General features: G+C 54.2%; 1 protein-coding gene across 2 annotated transcripts; it reads right to left on the bottom strand.

Moving 5' to 3' along the window:
* Positions 1–13,388: 13,388 nt before the first annotated feature.
* On the bottom strand, positions 13,389–19,604 carry ENTREP3 (endosomal transmembrane epsin interactor 3). Of its 2 annotated transcripts, none has more exons than XM_055138602.1 (12): positions 18,843–19,604; positions 18,617–18,673; positions 18,305–18,415; positions 18,103–18,222; positions 17,864–17,971; positions 16,732–16,907; positions 16,512–16,611; positions 16,128–16,197; positions 15,348–15,902; positions 14,525–14,593; positions 14,173–14,393; positions 13,389–14,083 (listed from the first exon to the last, which is right to left on the bottom strand). In XM_055138602.1, exons 1-12 carry the CDS (start codon positions 19,065–19,067, stop codon positions 13,910–13,912), a joined length of 1,986 nt encoding a protein of 661 aa, XP_054994577.1. In that variant the 5' UTR covers positions 19,068–19,604; the 3' UTR covers positions 13,389–13,909. The 2 variants fall into 2 exon arrangements, with proteins under 2 accessions (XP_054994577.1, XP_054994578.1); XM_055138603.1 differs by having other exon boundaries at positions 16,732–16,904.
* Between the last annotated feature and the right edge of the window lie 308 nt (positions 19,605–19,912).

Below are 19,912 nucleotides of genomic sequence, written 5' to 3'. Positions count from 1 at the left end.
AACTGAAAACCAAGGTTCCATCCCCAGCACTGTGTGGGCTCCAGGCACAGCTGGGTGTGGGCCCAAACAAAAACACATTTCAAAAAGGGCCAGGGAACTAACTGCGTATCTGTTTCTCCAGAGATGATGTCCAAACGCCCGGCTTGCCGCCGCTGGAGGCAGAGAGAAGGCAGCTGTCTGTGGCGGGAAGCAGGTTCTCACAGACACCAGGCGGCTGGGGCTTTGATCTTAGACTTCCGACCTCTGTAACTGTGAGAAATAAACGCTGGCTGCTCAAAAAATAAAAAAGCGTGTGTGTAGGGAGTGGTATGTGTGCCTGAGAGATGACTCGCAGGACTTGATATACTTTCCATGCAGGAGCCCGGGTTCAATCCCCGGCAATGCCTGATCTCCATAGCACCACGAGCGGTGACCCTCGAGCAGGACTGGGAGTAGCCCCCAGCACCCCTGGTGTTATCTGAAATCAATCAAACAAAAAACCCAAATAAATCTAAGTGTTGGTAAGAATGTGAAAAAGTGGGGCCAAAGAAGGCAGGGAAGGCACTTGCCTTGCTTGCAATTGACCTGGGTTCAATCTCCAGCACCACAACAGGGGTCCCCCAAGCCTGCCAGGAGTGGTCCCTGAGTGCAGAGCTGGGAGTAAGCCCTGAGCATCGAGCGGATAAGGCGCTTTTCCTTGCACATGGCTGACCGAGGTTCATTCCCCAGCCAGCATAGGGTCCCAGTCAGGAATGATTTCTGAGCACAGAGTCAGGAGTAAGCCCTGAGTGTCACTGGGTGTGGCCCCCAAACAAACAAATCTGGGGATGTTGGTGGTGGAAAACGTACACTGGTGAAGGGGTGGGTGTTAGAACATTGAATGACTGAAACCCAATCATGAACAACTTTTTTTTTTTTTTTTTTTTTGCTTTTTGGGTCACACCTGGCGATGCACAGGGGTTACTCCTGGCTCTGCACTCAGGAATTACCCCTGGCCGTGCTCAGGGGACCATATGGGATGCTGGGATTTGAACCCGGGTCGGCCGCGTGCAAGGCAAACGCCCTACCCGCTGTGCTATCTCTCCAGCCCCAGTGCTTCAATTTTTTTAAAAAGATAAAATAAAAATTACTAAAATGCATGTATGTCATTCCTAGAAACTCTTAGACTGTCTTTACTACAAACAAAATATCAATGGATATTTTTAAAAAATTGGAGGTTCAGAGAGATAACAAGGGGATAATCAGACTTTGCAAGCAGGAAGCCCAGGGTAACCCGTGACACCACATGGTTCCTTGGAGCACCCCTGGAAGCAATCCCTGGGTTTAGAGCTAGGAGTAACCCCTGAGCACCACCAGCTGTAAACCGAGGTCAGAGAGATAGGAGAGCAGATAAAGCACTTGTCTTGCACACAGCTGACTCATGTTTAATTCTCAGAACCACATAGGGTCCCCCAAATCCACCAGGAGTGATCTCTTAGCACAGAGCCTGGAGTGAGCCCTGAGCACCGCCAGGTGTTATCCCCAAAAAAACTAAACAAAAGGTAGCAGAGGCAAGTGAAGAACTAAGAACCTGCCTAGGATTAAGCAAAACTAGGAGGACATAGTAGCAAAGACCCATCTGCAGTCCAGGAAAAGGGGGTCCAAAGAAGGACACTCTCCCACTTTCTTCCCTCTCTCTTCCTCCCTTCCCTCCCTCTTGGAAGACTACGTAGTGCTGGGGATAGAAGCAGGGTGTGTGTGTCGCATGTAAGGCCACAACCCTACATGTTGTACAGTCCCTCAGGGTGGGTGTGATTTTGATCAGCCAAAATATGACCTTGAAAGAGCTTGATTCACTTACCCTGCAATCACCTGGGCTGACCCGCGTTGCGCCCTCTGGCTGTAACAGAGGAAAAGACGTAAAACTGAGTGGAATTTCCTCTGCACAGTCCATTTGGCCTGAGCTTCGCTGGGTGGAAGGGAGGTTTATGACCCCATTTCACTTCTCCCTGCCTCCTCTCCCACTCACATGACTTCACACACACCATTTTCCAGGTGCCTACCTAATACTCAGTAGGTGCAGGGTGACCTCCAGAGTGACACCTGGCTGTGCCAGGCAGGGTGTGTGGGGACTCAGCCTCAGGTCTCGGGCATGCAAAGCATGTAGGTGCCTCTGGTCCCACAGCCGCCCTCCCCCCAGGCCACTTGAGTCTTGATCCTAGGGCCCGGAGCATCAGGACTGGGTGTAGGTGCTCACCTTGCATATAGCCGACCTAGATTGGACCCCTGGGACCCATATGGTCCCCCAAGATCCTCCAGGAGTGACCCCTGAGTGTAGAGAGAGCCATGAGGAAGCTCTGCATGCTCTAATATACTGTGTAAATAAGTTTGATATTTATTTATTTTTTGTTTTTTGTTTTTTTTTTTTTGCTTTTTGGGTCACACCCGGCGATGCACAGGAGGGGTCACTCCTGGCTATGCACTCAGGAATTACCCCTGGCGGTGCTCAGGGGACCATATGGGATGCTGGGAATCGAACCCGGGTCGGCCGCATGCAAGGCAAGCCTCCTACCCGCTGTGCTATTGCTCCAGCCCCATTTATTGAACTATTTTTATTGCTCATTTTTATTGGACTCTGCACCAGGCTGTTTTCACTCAGGGCAGTAGGCAACAATTCATAGAGAGTAATATATATACACACACATACATACCTCTCGGAGAGCCCGGCAAGCTACTGAGAGTATCCCACCCACATGGCAGAGCCTGGCAAGCTACCTGTGGTGTATTCGGTATGCCAAAAACAGTAATGATCGGTCTCATTCCCCTGACCCTGAAAGAGCCTCCAATTGTTGGGAAAGATGAGTAAGGAGAGGCTGCTAAAATCTCAGGGCGGGGAGGAATAGAGACGTCACGGGTGCCCCCTCTAGTAAATTGACAAACAACAGGATGACGGTGATGACAGTGACAGTATTTTTATTAAATATTAAGGCATTGTGATTTTAGATAACATATTCTATATAACCTTCCTTTTCCATAATGACCTTTTCTTAAATCATGGTTTTTGTCTCCCAACAAATGAGTTTTGTAAAATCTTTCTGAATTATTATATAATAAAGTTATGGATTAAAAAGATCACTGTCGGAGCCAGAGTGATAGGACAGCGGTTACAGCATTTGCCTTGCAATGCGGCTGATCCGGGTTCGGTCCCTGGCACCCCATATGGCCCCAGAGCCCAGGCGGGAGTGATGTGTGATGAAGTTGAGATCTGAGGTCGGGTAAACCATACATATGGAATTTGATCTTGACTGATTGTAAAGGTGGGAGCTATGAATAACTTTGTAAATTACAGTACTTCAATAAAAAATATTTTAAAAAATCACAGTCACTGTTACTGTCATTGTCATCTCATTGCTCATCAATTTGCTCAAGCAGGCACCAGTAATGTCTCCATTGTGAGACTTGTTGCTACTGTTTTTGGCATATCGAATACGCCACGGGTAGCTTGCCAGGCTCTGCCGTGCGGGCGAGATACTCTCAGTAGCTTGCTGGGCTCTCCAAGAGGGATGGAGGAATCGAACCCGGGTCGGCCAGGATGGAGAGATAGCACAGCAGTAGGACTAAAAAGACAGCCCAGGGGCTGGAGTGATAGCACAGGGGGTAGGGCGTTTGCCTTGCACGCAGCCAACCAGGGTTCAATTCCCAGCATTTCATATGGTCCCCTGAGCACCGCCAGGGATAATTCCTGAGTGCAGAGCCAGGAGTGACCCCTGTGCATCGCCGGGTGTGACCTAAAAAGCAAAAAAAAAAAAAAAAGACAGCCCAGAAAAAACATACAAAAGGTAAGGTGCTTGTCTTGCACACGGCTGATGCAGGTTCCGTACCTGACACCCCAATCCTCCAACATCCACCAGGTGTGATACTTGAGCACAGAGCCAGGAGTAAGCACTGAACACCACTGGGTGTGACCTAAAATTCAAAAAGAAAAAAATATATCATCATATCCAGTTGATTAATATCTGTATCTGTTTTTGATTAATTTGGCTCAATTAAGCTCAGAGTTTATTCCCGGCTCTAAGCTCAGGGGTCACCTTGGCCAGGCTCCACCATAGGAGGTGACAGAGATCGAACCAGAGTCAGTACAAGCAAGGCAAATACCTTATCTACTGTACTATCTTTCCAGCCCAGACCTGCTTATTTATATATATTTTTTGTTTTTTTTTATTTTTGTTTTTTTGCTTTTTGGGTCACACCCAGCGATGCTCAGGGGTTACTCCTGGCTTTGCACTCAGGAATTACTCCTGGCTGTGCTTGGGGGACCCTATGGGATGCCGGGGATGGAACCCGGGTCGGCCGCGTGCAAGGCAAACGCCCTACCCGCTGTGCTATCGCTCCGGCCCCTATATATATATATTTTTTGTTTTGGGGCCTTATCCAGCGATGTCAGGGATTACTCCTGTCTCTGAATTCAGGAATTATTCCTGGCGGTGCTGAGGGGCCATATGGGATGCTGAACCCAGGTTGGCCATGTGCAAGGCAAAAGCCCTCCCAGCTATGCTATCGCTCCAGCCCTTGATTTATATTTAATTTTATGTTTTCCTATATCATTGTAGAAAAGAGAAAAATTTTAATTTGTGCAGGACTGTCCTGAATGTTACATAGAATGTCTTTTCATTTCTTTATACCTTTCACAGAAGATACCTTATATTATACTGCATCCACTAAATCCTCAAATGTGGTTCCGTGAAAGAACACATTTTCAAAATGCCCTCTAGGGGGCAACAAAGAACCACAGTTTTAGGGTCGATTCTCCACGCCGAGACTAGGAGTGGCCACAGGGGCGCACTGGGTGAACAGACATATATGTTCATTGGTCTCTTTTGTCCAGACCGTTTTTTTTGGGGGGGGCGACACCCAGCAGTATTCAGGACTTACTCCTGACTCTATGTTCAAGTATCATTTCTGACAGTGCTCAGGGGAACCCTATGGGGTTCCGGGCATCAAACTCAGGTCACCCATGTGTAAGGCAAGAGCCTTACTCCATTGTACTATCTCTCTGGCCCAATAAAAATATTTCTTTAAATAAAGAAAATATCTTTGAGGCTGGAGCGATAGCACAGCGGGTAGGGCATTTGCCTCGCACTCAGCCAACCCAAGTTCGATTCCCAGCATCCCAGGGATAATTCATGAGTGCAGAGCCAGGAGTAACCCCTGTGCATCGCCGGGTGTGACCCAAAAAGCTAAAATAAAATAAAATAAAAAATAAAGAAAATATCTCAAAAGGAAACAGAAAATTAACACATTCAAAGGAGAACATGGAGGGGCTGCAGCAATAGCACAGTGGATAGGGTGTTTGCCTTGCACACGGCCAACCCAGGTTCGATTCCCAGCATCTCAAATGGTCCCCCAAGCACCAATAGGGGTAATTCCTGAGTGCAGAGCCAGGAGTAACCCTGTGAATCGCCGGGTGTGACCCAAAAAGAAAAAAAAAAAAGGAGAGCATGGAGGGGCCAGATGGGATATTACTGTAGGTGTAACCTGGGTTTGATCCCCATCATTCCGTATGGTCCCCCAGGACTCTCAGGAGTAATTCCTGAATACAGAGAGCAACAAGTAACCCCTGAGCATTGCTGCATATTGTCCCCCCAAAAAAAGATAGAGACATACAGAGCCAGAAACAGAGACAGAGATAGAGACAAATACAGAGAGACACACACACACAGAGAACACAGCTTTCTCCAGAGAAAGAAGAGAATCTCATTGAGTAAAATAAAGAAAATGCTCACCTTGCATAGAAATTTTAAAAGACTGAGTCAAGCACCACAGGGAGAAGCCCTGGGAAGTAAATAGAAGCAAAAGGAAAAAATACAAAAATAGTTTGGCTGACCTGGCACAGGAGTTTCCATCCCACTTCAGCCTGGTCTGTGCCAACGTAAGAAGACTGACTCAGAGAGCTGACGCAGGGAGCAAACTCCAGCGCGGGGACTAGCAAGGACCATGACACAGCTCTTTGTTTTTTGTTTTTAATTTGGGACCACATCAGGTGGTGCTCAGGGTCTCCATCTGACAGTTCAGGGCTCCTGGTGGTGCTTAGGAAACCACAAGGTGTTGCGGTTCAAACCCAACCCCCCTGCTCACAAAGCCTGTGCTCCAGCCTAGCATTGTATAAATTTCACGATGATTTGAAATATAAAATGATTTCTGAGGCCAGAGAGATACTACAGCAGTTAAGATGCTTGCCTTGCACACAGCCAACCTGGGTTCGATCGTAGCGTAGCACTGCACTACATCAATCCCTTAAGCCCAACTAGGGAGTGAGCCCAGAGCCAGGAGTGAGCTCTGAGCACTGCTGGGTCTGGCCCAAAAACCAAAGCCAACACAAGCATAAAATAAAAACAAAAAACTTGTATGCAGGAGACCTGAGTTCTATCGCTGACACGGCGTGGTCTCCTCAGCATTGCACAGAGCCAGGAATAGTCCCCGGTCACCACTGGGTGTGCCCCCAAACAAAGAAACCTGGAAATGAACAGTGCCTTTGCAAAAGATCCTTGTGGGGCCAGAGCAACAGCACAGTCGAGAGAGCACTTGCCCTGTACACGGCCGATCTGGATTCAATCCCCAGTGTCTCGTATGTTCCCTCAGGCCCCACCAGGAATGATTCCTGAGTGTAGGGCCAGGAGTAACCCTGAGCACTGCTGGGTGCCAAGTGTGACCTCAAAACAAAACACACAAATAAAAAAGAACATTCTTTTACACTTCCTGCACCCCACAGGCTGACTCTAAACCCTATTTGTTTCAAAATACTCTTGCTAAGGTCACCAAGAATCTTTACCACTAAGGCCAATGGGTGAAATTCAGCACTTACTGACTTGACTTTTTTTGTGTCATGCCTGGTGGTGCCCAGGAAGTATATGTGCACTTACACTCAAACCATTGCCCCAGCTTGCACATTTGAGACAACTGCCTTAACTTTCATATTATCCAGAAATCCAAAACTGCGCAGCTGCGACTTTATATCTCTTCACAGCAGGTCTGACTCTAGTGGGGAACTCCAAACAATAATAGTGAGTTTTTGTTGAAATATTGTATGTAACCAAAGTAAAGAGAAAGTAAAGCAAAATTTATCAGTTACACAGGCGGGGGTGGGTGGGGGGATGGGAGGTATATTGGGGTTTTCCTGGTGGTGGAATATGTGCACTGGTGAAGGGATAGTTGTTTCAGCATTGTGTAACTGAGACTTAAGCCTGAAAGCTTTGTAATTTTCCACATGGTGATTCAATTAAAAATAAATAAATAAATAAACAAACTTTTGTATTATCTCTGGTCCTAACTTTTATTTTTTATTTTTTGCAGGGGTGGGTGTGGGTGGGGCTACACCAGAGGTATTCAAGGTTTACTCCTGGTCCTGAGGTCAGGAATCACTCCGGAGAGGCTCAGGTGACCAGTGGGGTGCTAGACTGAAATCGGGTAGTCAGCATGTAAGGCAAGGGCCCTACTCGCTGGACTGTCTCTCCAGCCCCCACTCTTCTCCCACTTTCTTAGGGGCTCCTTCCCGTGGGCAGACCACACTCTGGCTCTGTTGAACTGATCCCTAGAACTGTTCCTCCCAAGAGACAACCCCATGGCTTTGAAAACCTTAGGTGCTTTTGCTTCCAAACCCCTCCCTCCAATCTCAATATTTGTCTCAGATTATCTCTGTGCTGGAAGGCTGAGGGCCAGCCTTCTGGGCATGTCACAGGACCAATCCAGGCCATCTTCTTCCCCCACCTATGGAACCCCTTCCACTCAGAACACAGGGTTCATGCTCAGCTTTGCCTCTCTCTGAACCATTCTCCCTACTATGCTCTTGAACTACCATATCTGTGTGTGTGTGTGTGTGGTGTGTGTGTGTTTGTCTGTCTCTCTCTCTCTCTATCCCAACCTCTGCTTTCTTCTTCCAGGAGCTGGATGGTTTATTAAAACACAAAATCTTGGGCCCGGAGTGATAGCACAGCAGGTAGGGCATTTGCCTTGCATGCGGCTGACCTGGGTTCGGTCCCTGGCATCCCATATGGTCCCACAAGCACTACCAGGAGTGCCAGGAGTAACCTCTGAGCAACGCTGGGTGTAACAAAAAAAAAAAATCACAAAGTCTGTGTTTTGGGTTTTGTTTTATTTTGTTTTAGGTTAAGGGAGATTGGGCCACACCTCATTCTTCTGGCTCTTTTCCCAGTGGTAACTGGGGGGCCATGAAGTGCCAGGGATGAGCCAAGGTCATCTGCATGCAGGGGTAGTGACTTCCCTGCTGTACGATCTCTCTGGCCCTCCACATTGTCCTTGAGGCCATTGAGGCCCTGGCATCTTCATTCCTCCATCATTTCTCACCTCTCCACCTGCATCATATACTTCAATCACATTTCTTTTTGCTTGGGGGCCTCACCCACCATTGCTCAGGGACTAATCCTGGCTCTGTGCTTAGGGATCACTCCTGGAAGGGGTGGGGGACCCTAGATGGTGCCAAGGATCGTACTTGAGTTGGCCTTGTCCCTGTCCCTTCTCACCCGCCCAGGTCTGATCACATTTCCTCTAGAGCCACAGCCATATTGGCTGGACTCTCCCTTCTGCTAGAGGCACTGTCATGAGTAAAATGTCACTCTCCTCCTTTGTGTCCTCGACACCTCCATCTAGATTAGGCACCTGCTACATGCTCCCCAATTATCACCTTCAACAAAGTGTGTTTGTTTGCTTTTAGGTTCTACTTGGTGGTGCTCAGAGAATACTTGTGACTTTGCATTCAGGAATCACTCTGCAGGTGCTCAGGGATGTTGGGATGTTGGGGATGATAGAACCCAGGTCGGCTCATGCAAGGCAAGTGCTGGACCATCTCTTCAGCCCTGACATTGAACAGTTTTGGTCATCTACTATATACCAGGGTTTGCACTCGTACTAGTACATAGGGCTATTCAATGAATACAACAACAAAGTCTCTGGGTTTATAAAGCATATGTTCTACTTGGGGTGGTAGCCAAAACCCAGATCAGTTCAGACGCCTATGAGAAGTAGGAAGAAAAATAAAGTGAAGGGGTCTGGGGTGAGGGACGATGACTGGGGGGCAGTGGAGGAAAAGGATGGGATCAAATTCTGATGTTTTGTTTATTTATTTATTTATTTATTTATTTATTTATTTTTAACCACATCCAGAGGTGCTCAGAGCTTACTCCTGACTCTGCACTCAGCGATCACTCCTGGTGGGCTTGATGTAGGCAAGCAAACAGACAGTGAAGGTCCTCATGGCAATGAAATGTCTAGGGAGGAAGGCCACCAGAGTTGACAATGAAATTCCTGAGAAGTAAAAGTCCCAAGGTCGAACAAGATCCAAGATAAGACCTTCAGCAGCGGACCCTGAGGGGATTGAACCCCTCCCCATGAAGGAAATTCCTTGAATACCCTCAGACCTTCCCCTTAATCCAATTAATTTTGGCAATTCATCCCAGAGAAGACTTCAGAACATTCCAGACCAAGACATCTGGAGAAGATGCCCTATAAAAGCCACCTTGAATAAAGGAAGGGCAGCACATATGCTGCCCGAGCTCATGTGCTGCTTGTGCCCATTTGGCCAAGCACATGTGGCCCCCGAGTACACGTGTTGCCCTCATCTTCCCCTCTTGAGACATACTTTCATGCTTTCATGTCTAATGCTGGGATGTGTGTAGGAGCTCTCTCTCTGCCCTTGGAGAAGCCCATGCTCTCCCTTGAGTGCGTTACTCTGTCTCTCTGTCTCTCTCTCTGTCTCTCTCTCTCTCCTCCCTGCCCCCATACCTTCAAAAACCCTCCAAATAAAATCTGTTTCACTTCACTGCTTGTGTGCTCCTGGAATTCTTTTATGTGAGGTGAGAAAAGAACCCCGAAAACCCTGGGTAAGGCCTCCGACTGGCTTTTTTTCTGCAAAGAACAAATCCTAGCTCCAACCTGTGTCTGTAGTTCCCTGAGAAAATTGGGTGATGGGGATCAACTCCCGTGCCAGAAAGACCAAGCGGATTTCAGTTGTGGCCTGAGGGCCACCTGGTGGGGCTGGCAGGGGAGGGGTTGCTCAGGCCCGGGCCAAGCAGGGGCTCATTATAAACTTTACCAGTCCTAGTCTTCCCAGCAGGTCCCGGGGGCAGAGGCAGACTGGGAGAAGGTGACCGTCTTTCTCTCCTCTCTGGCTCATGTGAGTCACCTGTGGGGTCTGCTGACATCAGGCTCAGGGAATTACATGTGGCGTTGGCAACTGAACTTGGGTTGGTTGTAGAACACAAGGCAAGCACTCTACCTGCCATTCTATTACTCTGGCCCAAACTCCCCTTTTACAGATTTTCCTTTGCAATTTCTTCCAGCCAGCCTATTTCTTTTTTATTTTATTTTATTTTATTTGCTTTTTGGGTCACACCTACCTCTGCACAGGGGTTACTCCTGGCTCTGCACTCAGGAATTACTCCTGGCGGTGCTCAGGGGACTATATGGGATGCTGGGAATCGAACCGGGGTCGACTGCGTACAAGGTAAGCGCCCTACCCTCTGTTCTATCGCTCCAGCCCACAGCCAGCCTATTTCTAAGGTAGGCGGGGAATTCGGCTTCAAGGTCAAGATTAAAGTTCATGAACTTGGCAATGGGGCTGTGGAAACCCCATTAACATTGGGGTTGTTCCCAGTGTGAGCAAGTTTGAACAAGACAAGTCAACTGCGTTTCCAGAGGTGCACTTTGTCACAAAAGTTGGCAGCTGTCACAAAAGTTGAGATCAACTGTGGAAGGTGCCACACACCTCCTGCTGGGTCTTGCTGCTTCCTTTCAGGTGCAGACTCGCCGGCCTGCTCCCTCCGCCCCCCACCCCCCACGCCCCAAGCGCCGCATGTCCGGCTCCACAGTGGACACGAGATTAGATACTTGTTCTGGCTCAAGCTACAGCCTTGTAACTGCTAGCTTTGGCCGCCTACGCTCTGGGCAACAGCTCACTCCGTGGGCTACAGGCTTCCAGGAAGCCTGGTAGTAGGTGTGCGGTCCAAACCCCAAAAGTCAGGTCAGGACTTGAAGATGTGATGTCCTCGTCATTAGTAAAATACGACGGTCCCTGTAATTAATAGAAGGAATGATGATGACAGGGTGAAGTTCAGTCGCAAAGAGAGAATTAGGATGCGAACGGTGCCACATCCTGGGTGTCGACAGTGGGCGAAGGGAAACAGCAGCCTCAACCGGCCGCAAAGGGAGATGCAGCTGCAGAGCCGAGCGGGCGGGAGAAGAGCTGCGGGAGCCGGAGCCACGTGCGCAGCCGCAGGACCCTAACGGGAGGGGAGGGGCGGTGCCTACGCCGAAGGCGGGGCCTAGGACGTTTTCATACATCTTATTGGTCTTTGTGGAGACGGACTGATCTCCCTAACCAATTGTAGTCCAGCTCTGGCGCCAGCGTTTTGGGGCTTCTATTCGGAAAGAGGGCGCGGGAGGCGAGAGGGACGCATGCGCCTGGGCTGTAACCCGCCTGCCTGACCTGATGGGTGTTGATAGGGGCTCAGTTCCCGCCGAGTACAGCCCGCTGAGGCTTTGCACAGATATTGAGCTTCTTCCTTTGGGAGCCTTAGGATAAGGAACATTTAGTGTCCAGAAACTGCCCCGTTGGGAACCCCAATCTCCATTCCCACACCTCATCTTGTCATCCTGACCGCGCCCCTACTTTCCCCAGGACTGGCTTGTTTTGATGGTGAATTATTCAAGAAGCCTCGCAGCCTGACGCCATCTCTGTGCTGTGCCCCTGCCTCCTCCGGAGGGCTCCCCGCTGCCCCCACCATTGGAAAGCCCCCCCAATTGCTATTAAAAGAACCCTTGCTGCCGTTCAGTAGCTTAAGTTTTTTGAGGACCTACTGAGTGTTAGACCCAATTTCAAGAGCAAGTTCCCTGCAAGGGGCAGTTTGACTGGCACAGAGTGGACCAGGCCAGCTTACACTGGAATGTGGTCTGATGAAACTGGAGATTCTTCTTCGTTGTGGGGGCGAACCCCCCTGGGGACGGTCAGGGATCACTCCTTGAGTGGGGCAGGGAGGACCCTATGCAGTAGGAGGCAAATGCCCCGGGCTATCTTGTCTGCCCCACTCTCCAGATGATTCTAATTAAAATGGGAAGCCATTAGATTTTGGCAGAACCTTGATGATTTATCTCACTTTTTTGGGTGGAGGATGGAGTGTGGTGACTGGGGAGAGGGGACTGGTATGACAGGTGGCCAGCAAGCCATGGATCACTGGGAGAGGAGCAGGTCTGTGGGATGGGAGAAGTCAGGAGGATTTCCAGTCCTGAGAGATGTGTGGCTCGGTGAATGCTGGGGCAACATGGTAAATGGGAACATGGGAGAGGAGGAGGTAACTGAGGCCAGAAACAACAGCTCAGGTGAGAGACTGGACAGTGGTGAAACACTTGTCTTGCATGTGAAGACCCAAGTTCAATTTCTGACATTGCATAGAGTCCCCAGGTACTACCAGGAGAGACTCTTTAGTGCAGAATAAGCCTTTAGCACAACCAGCTGTGGCCCAGAAACTAAAAGAAAAATTAAAGAAAGAGTCCAGCTGGGGCCATGTCGGCCTGGGTTGCTCATGGAGCAGTCAAAGAGGAAATAATACAGGAACATATGATGGTTTTGAAAGCAGAGGATCTTGATGGGACTATTCTACAATGGATGGAGAAGACAGAAAGAGGGGCAAAGGGGAGAGGCAGAGGGGGTAAAGGTGGCCAGGAGAGGAGAGCATGAGGGAAAATCGAGTGTACGATGTCTTCAACGGAAAAGAGACCTTTATGGGGAAAGATGTAGATTCTCTAGGCCAAGAACATCTTAGAGGCCAAGTGAGTGGCAGGTGGGCAAGTGCCGCTGGGTCACTTTTTTAGGGACTGAAAACTTTACGAGTGCCTGGGAGACAGGGGAGGAAGGGGCAGAGATGAATGGGCAAGGGGAGAATAGGTGGCCGAGAGGAAAGGAAGAGTTTCGACTCTGTCTCAGAGATAGAGTGTAGAAGCTGGAAATCAATGCGTTAAGGGAGTTTTGTCTTGTTCTATTCGTTTTGTTTTGGGGCCAGACCTGACTGTGCTCCTGGCTTCCACCTGGCTGTGTTCAGGGATTATTCCTATTATTCCTGGTGGGTTCTGGGGGACCATATGTGGTACTGGGGATTGATCCCAGATTGGCAGCTTGGGAGGCAAACAAACACCTCACCCACTGTATTATTACTCTGGCCCCTTGTATTATGTTTGTTTTCTGGGGGGGAGGGTACACACACAGTGGTGTTCAGGAATCACTCCCGGTGCTGCTCTGGGGTCCATATGTGGTGCCAGGGATCAATCCAGGGTCATCAGCATGAAAGGCAAGTGCTTTGATCCCTCTACTAGCTCTCCTGCTGTCCCCAGATGATTAAAAAGAAAAAAAAAAAGGCTCCAGCAGAGAAGGGGAGAATTGAATTTATTGAAGGCTTACTTAGTGTGTTCAGAGCTTTACAAACAGGTGTCCTCACAATGTTTTACGGATCAGGCAATTGAGGTTAAATAACTTGTTCGGGTCATGCAGCTAGAGGTGGCAGAGCTGAGGGGCCACCCAGACGTTCAGGGCTCCCAGCCTCACCAGCCCACCCCACTGGCACTGCCTTGGGGCCTCATGGCCTCGTCAGGAATCAGCGTTCCTCTCGTGATGGGGGGAGCCAGCCCTTATTCCCTGTCCTCCTCTGATGCTGTAAGCAAGGGGGTTTCTTCGTGGCTGAAGACCCACGCAGCCCCGCACATCAGCAGTGCCCCCAGCCTGGAGGGGCAAGCCAAGCAGCAGGAACCCCCGAGGTCAGAGGGGCTGGAGCAGTTCCGGGGGGGCATTCAGCAGGTTTCTCTTTTGTGTCGGCCAATGCAGAGGGGTGGTGGGGGCTGCCGGTGCCTGTGGCTCCAGCACTCATCTGGACCTGCTCACCCCACGGGGTGGTCAGAGCCTGGTCTCCCGGCTGCCCCCGTTAAGGCTGACGCTGTGCGGCCGGGCTCCACGCTCCAGCCTGCGGCCAGACAGGAGGCGCCGCAGGGAGGAGCCAGAGCTCAGATCCCCACAGCTTCGAAGGTGGAGGCTCTCTCGGCCGGGCCGGCCCCAGGGGCTCCGGGGCACCTGCAGGCGTGCAGGAGAGAGCATCAGTCTAGCCCAGGCCCAAGCCTGAGACCCTTGCAGGGAACGTCCTGCACTCCCCTTGCTCCTACCTGCTTGTGCCCATGAGTCGGACTCCCATTGGATTCTGGGGTCCTCCTGGACATCTGAAGAAAACGACTGACCAAGCCCCGGCCTGGCCAGCTGCCCTTCAGGTCCCCCAGGGAGTGGGCCGGGGCAGGGCCGGAGGGCAGCGGAACCTTCTGGAAGGTGGGCACAGGGCGCCGTTTCTCAGCTGAGCGGGCACGTAGCAACTTGGGGGAAGGGCAGCGGGCTAGACGGAAGAGGCATGCTTCAGAGCACAGCTCTGGAGGGAGGGGCGGGGCGGGGATGGCAAGGGCAGGAGGACCAGCAACACCCCTGCATCCCTCACCCCGCGGGCAGCCCCTCAGTCAGATGCCTGACCTGTATCTGCAGAGGACATGGAAGGCGCTTCTTCCTCAAGCACTTTGGTATAGAGGTCCCTGAAGTCAGCTGCGGGGCAAGAGGGGCGCAATGCGTAGAGGCCCTCAGCACATGCCACAGGACTCACCCCGACCATCTCTGCCCACAGAGACCTCTAGAGACTCGATGGCACCATCCATCCAGATAGGGACTAAACAACCTGGCAGAGGCATGTGCCCTCATTGGCCCTGGGTGGGTAAGGGAGAGCTGAGCATTTTCCCACCCTTTGGCAGCAGTTGCTTCTGGTACTGGCGGGTGTACTAGGATCCCCGTGTTTCAGGGGAGAAACCACGGCTTGTAGATTAGGTCACTGGCTCTTGCTGCAAATCATGGAACACCAGGGCCGGGGAGAGAGCTCAGAGGGCTGGAGCCTGTGTCTGGCCAGCACAGGCCAGCGGGTCTGATTCCTGGCACCACATGGGCTCCCAAGCACACATCACACAGCCCTGGGGAATCCCAGCACCGAGATCCCCTCTCAGATTTGTTTTTTGGGGCCACACCTGGTGACATTCAGTTTCCTCCAAGCTCTGCGCTCAGTGATCACTCCTCGTGGAGCTTGGGGAACTCTATGTGGTGTTGGGGATCAAACCGGTGGCCCAGGTTCAAGGCAAGTGCTGTGGTATAGCTGCCGCTCCCCCCCAGCCCCTCTTCCAGGACTCTCCTCCGTTATCTACTCCAGCACAGAAGTGGGTCTAGGTGGCGAGTGCTCAGACGCAGCCTAGTATTCCTCCCCAGGGTCCCAGGTATTGCTGCCCCCTTGGGATATGGGGCGAGGGGGACTCACCGTGGTCGCTGGAGGTGGTGATGCCCGGATCGCTGTGCGACCGTGGCAGCAGCAGCGGAGACGGGGGAGCCGGAGGATGAGGAGGCCGGAGGCCCGGTGGCGGGGTGAGGGAACCTGAGCTGTCGCTGAAGCGGCGTGGGGGACCCCCGCGGGGGGGAGGGGCGGCCGCAGGGCGGGAGCCCCCCCGGGGCGCGCGCCGCCTCAGCTCGGGGAAGCAGGGCCCCCCCCAGGGTGGCCAGCCCTCCAGGCGGTGGCAGCTGCGGGCGGCCGTGGGGGCCCCCAAAGGCGGGGGCGCCTCGGGGGCGGAGCAGGAGTAGGAGCGGGCGGCCCGCGGCGGCCGTCGGGGCCCGGGGCTGTCCTCGAAGGGGCCGCGCAAGCCGCAGTCCAGGCTGAGGCAGTAGCCGGCGCGGCTGCGCTGGATGGAGCGGAAGAGCACGTAGTCGACGGAGCGCACGGAGCCCTGCAGCTCCAGCAGGCACGAGTCCTCGGAGGGGCTCGAGCCGCCCGGGAGGTCACCGATGGCCGACAGCACCAGAGACCCGCTGTCCATGGACACTGTGTGCGGCAGGAGGCGCTGGGGAGCAGTGGCCTGGCCAGGCCCCGGGCGCCCATGTTCTCAGCCCTAACCTGGTCGGGGCATTTGCCCCTACGGGGTCCCCTGGAGGATTCGGCTAAGTCCAGGCTTCCCAGAAGCCACATCCAATCCTCCTGGCCCTAAACTGCCACCTCAGCCTCCTCTTGCCCCCCCGCCCAGCTCTCGGCTCCAGCCCTTCTGCTCACCATCTACAATGGAGGCAACACGCTCACAGATGCAGGAGCCATCATGAAGCTGAGGGTCAAACAGAGTGGCCTGCAAAAGGTGGGGGGTAGGGTCAACCTGAACCTGAGCTGCCCCAACTCCCCTGCATGCACGCTGCAGGGCCACATTCAACTCTAACTTTGCCCCTGGGTACCAGTCACTTCCTCAAGTTTCCCCAACAAGAATCCCTAGTTCCCACCCCACTCCCCACAGGCTCTAGGAAAGATCAGAACAGACAACGGACATACGGACAAGCTGGTGCCAGGAACAGGAAGGATCGTTAACCTTTGCCTGGTGAGTGTAGCTCACTCAGCTTCTCCGGCCCTACCCTGCTGGCTCCCTGCGCCCGGGCGCCACTGGCTCACCTGGCTGTCTCCGCGGAGCCCCATGACAGCCTCATAGGAAGGAGGGCAATCGGTGGGGTACAAGGGCACTGGGCTGTCCATGGATCCGTTGTAGGTGATGCTGCGGGCATGAGGGAGAGGAGTGGAGCCTAGAAAACAACGAACTCCTCCGCGCACAGATGCCGCCGCCCCCAACAACAATGCAGGTCCCGGCCCGTCCACTCCCTCAGCTGGACCTCACCTCTGGGCATCGGTCTCTGAGCTGCAGGTGTATTCCGGGGGGTAGTAGGGTGGTGGGGGCACAGGGGGGACAAACTCCTCCAAGTCCAGCATGGTGTGCAGGAGAGGGGCTGGGGGCGGCGAAGTACAGCTCAGGGGCCCCAAGGGGCCTGAGACCGAGCGCTCCGGGGCAAGCTGCTGGAGAGGAAGGCAGTCAGCACCCACACCCACCCCCACCCCACCTAAGAAGGGTTCCAGCTGTCCCCCACAGAAGCAGCGCCTCGACGCCTGCTCTAACCCAGGACCTCTGCCCAGCGAGAAATCCTTCCTTTTGAACACCCCATCTGTGCCCAGATTCGTACCTGCTCTCTGACATCACTCCTTTACCCACATCTTATCTAGAAGCCTCTTGTTTTGTGTTTGTTTGTTTGGGGGCCACACCTGGCTGTGCTCAAGGCTTACTCTGCACTCAGGAATCACCCCTAGGGGGCACAGGGGGCTGGGGATGGAACCTGAGTCGGGCACAAGCAAAGCAAGTGCTCTACCTGCTATCCTATCACTCTGGCCTCGGTGTTTTGATTTTTGCAGGGTGGAAGAGGTCCACATCCAGCTGTGCTCAAAGTTTATTCCTGACAGTGCTCAGGGAACCCAAAAGCGTGTTTGGGATGGAACCTGGGTTGGCCACATGCAAGCCAGCACCTTTCCTGCTGCCCTTTCTCTCTGGCCCCTACAACCTTTTTTTTAAAAAAAATTTTTGGGTCACACCCAGCGATGCTCAGGGGTTACTCCTGGTTCTGCACTCAGGAATTACTCCTGAAGGTGCTTGGGGGACCATATGGGATGCTGGGGATTGAACCCATGTCACCCATGTGTCAAACGCCCTCCCCGCTGTGCTAGCGCTATGGCCCCACCTAGAACCTTCTTGAGTCCTTGACTCCGCCCAACTTCTAATGCCCCCTCTCCTGTCGACACTGGATTCCTGTGGGACACTTACTCCCCTCCCCATCACCCTCCTCATTTCCTGGGAACCCCAAACAAATCTCCCAAGACCAAACGCCAGTGCAGCGCCCTCTAGCGTGAACTGTCACCCCACAACCAGTCCAGCACACACATAGCTGCATGGCCCTGACCCCAGGGACCCCCTCACCGCTCACCGTGTGTACAAGGTCCAGGGAAAAGATCTGGATGCAGCAGACGATGGCTGAGAGGGTGCAGATGATGGCGGCGCAGACGGTGAGCCCACAAACACTGAAGAGGAGGTTCTGCAAGGGGAGGGGATGAGAGGTACTCTTACTGGCGGGGACAAATCCCACCCTGGGCCTGTGAGGACCTCAGAAGGGAGGCGAGAGGGTGTTGCCTGAGGGGGTGCTCGGCCACAGGGCTTCCTGCTCACCTTGAGGGCTCCCCTGGCCTCGTCACAGGTGGAATTGGGGGCAACTTTGAGTTCCTGTCCCGACTCCGGACAGGGTCGCAGGAGGGGGATGGGGGGGCAGCACACACAGACTTTGCCTTCCTGGGTATGAGTGGGGCGGCAGAGTTAGAGGCGAGCCTGGAGCTCTCCGCCCCCCACCACCCCAGCTCTTTCTGGATCTCACCACGGAGCATTCTCGGAAGTCTCGGGCCAGCTGAGCGTTCTTACAGGAGAGAACAGAGCCCGCCATGCTGAGCATGACACAGAGCACCGACAGCAAGGAGAAGAAGGAGATCTGGGGGGGGCACAGGGTGCAGACTCAGGCCTGGGTCCCAGGGGCGGACCCCTCCACCACCAACAGAGCCGCGGCCACATTCTCAGACTATTGGCCCTGGCTGGCAGGAACTGCGCAGCCGAATCCCTTCTCTGGGCTCAAGCGGGCACCCCCCAAGGGGCTGGGCAGCTGCCTGCCAGTGCACCAGACCTTGGCACCTACCACAAGAGTGAACGGCCGCTTCCAGGACACGATGCCAACCACCCCGGAGAACGCCAGCTGGGGACAGAGTGGTACATGTTCAGCCTGGCAGGGGAGGCGCCTGGTGAATCGCTGGGGCAGGGTGCACGCAGCCTAACGAGGGGTAGAGGCCAGGCTGCCCCCTGGTAGCTAGCCGGGAGGGGTGGGGCTGGGCAGCCTCTCCCACCCGCCTCTACACCCCACTCACCGAGAATCCAGCCCAAGACGGGCAGGACCTCTTGATGCTCTCGGTGGTGGTGACGCTGGAGGCCACCATGCTGAAGGTGACCACCAGGATGCCCAGGAGCACCTGGGCCAGCCCCAGGGTGAGCAGAGCCTGCAGCCAGGGTCGGTGGAGGCGGAGGTGGGTCAGGCCCCGGGTGCTGGGCCGGCTGGTCAGCGAGCGACTGGAGTCACTAGGAGAGGGCATCATGCCTGCCGCCCGGGCGCCGGCCCCCTCTGGCGCTGGGGTGCATCTCAGAGGCGCCCAGGGCCCCGTCCTTCCTCCTCTCCAGCCCCCGCGCTCTAGAGCCCACCCCCTGGCTGGGTCCCTCGGGGCATGGCCCAGGGACGCCAGCTGCGGGGGGGGCCCAGGGAGGGGCGTCACGGAGGGGCCGCGGGGTGCGCCCTCCCCACTGGAGGGGCACCGTGCCCGCGGCGGAGATGAGGACGCGGGGGCACCGGCTCATCGCATCTCCCGAGCCAAAGGGGCGCCGAGAAGGGCCAGGCCGAGAGTGAGAAGAGGGCGGCGGCCGGGAGACCGGGGAAGGGCGGGGTAAAGGCGAGGAGGAGGCAAAGAAGTCTGGGGCCGGCGAGGGGTGCAGCGGGCCCCGAGGACGCTTGGTGGGGAGAGGCCTCGGCGCCGCCGTCTGCAGGGTGGCCTGCCCGCGCCCCTCCCCTCCCCGCCCCGCTCCGCGGCCCCGGCTCCGGCTGCAGCAGGTCCGGGCCTGGGGGCGGGGGATGGGACTGGGCTGGGGCGGGGGCAGGGGCGTGGCGCAGGGCCGGCGCGGTGCACGCCGGGAGTTGTAGTCCTGCCGGACGCCGCGGGTCGCCGCCGCGGGACCCGGCCCCAGCCCCTCCCCGGCCGCCCGCCCGCCCTGCTAACAGCCCTTTCCGCCTGGCCGCACCCAGCCTTCCCCGCAGAGGCAGCGGCGCCCCCGCGTCACTAATGGAACTGGGGCGAGGCTCCGGACAGGCTCCAGATGAGGCTGCCCGCCGCGTCGCTTCCTCCTGCGTCCTCCTCCCTTCCCCAGTGCCCAGCATCTCCCACCAGGCCTC

Source organism: Sorex araneus, chromosome 5 (genome assembly GCF_027595985.1).
Source record: "Sorex araneus isolate mSorAra2 chromosome 5, mSorAra2.pri, whole genome shotgun sequence".
In the NCBI taxonomy this organism is placed as follows: domain Eukaryota; kingdom Metazoa; phylum Chordata; class Mammalia; order Eulipotyphla; family Soricidae; genus Sorex; species Sorex araneus.
The sequence above is the reverse complement of the archived record's forward strand: the minus strand, read 5'-3'. Positions and strand labels throughout refer to the sequence as shown.

Excerpts from the sequence above, each read along its gene's own strand:
- ENTREP3 (XM_055138602.1), bottom strand. The coding sequence starts at position 19,067 with ATGATGCCCTCTCCTAGTGACTCCAGTCGCTCGCTGACCAGCCGGCCC. Across the intron at positions 14,594-15,347 it reads CACCACCTCCAGCGACCACG|CTGACTTCAGGGACCTCTAT; the intron begins GTGAGTCCCCCT and ends CTTGCCCCGCAG. Across the intron at positions 14,084-14,172 it reads CGACTCATGGGCACAAGCAG|GTGCCCCGGAGCCCCTGGGG; the intron begins GTAGGAGCAAGG and ends GCACGCCTGCAG.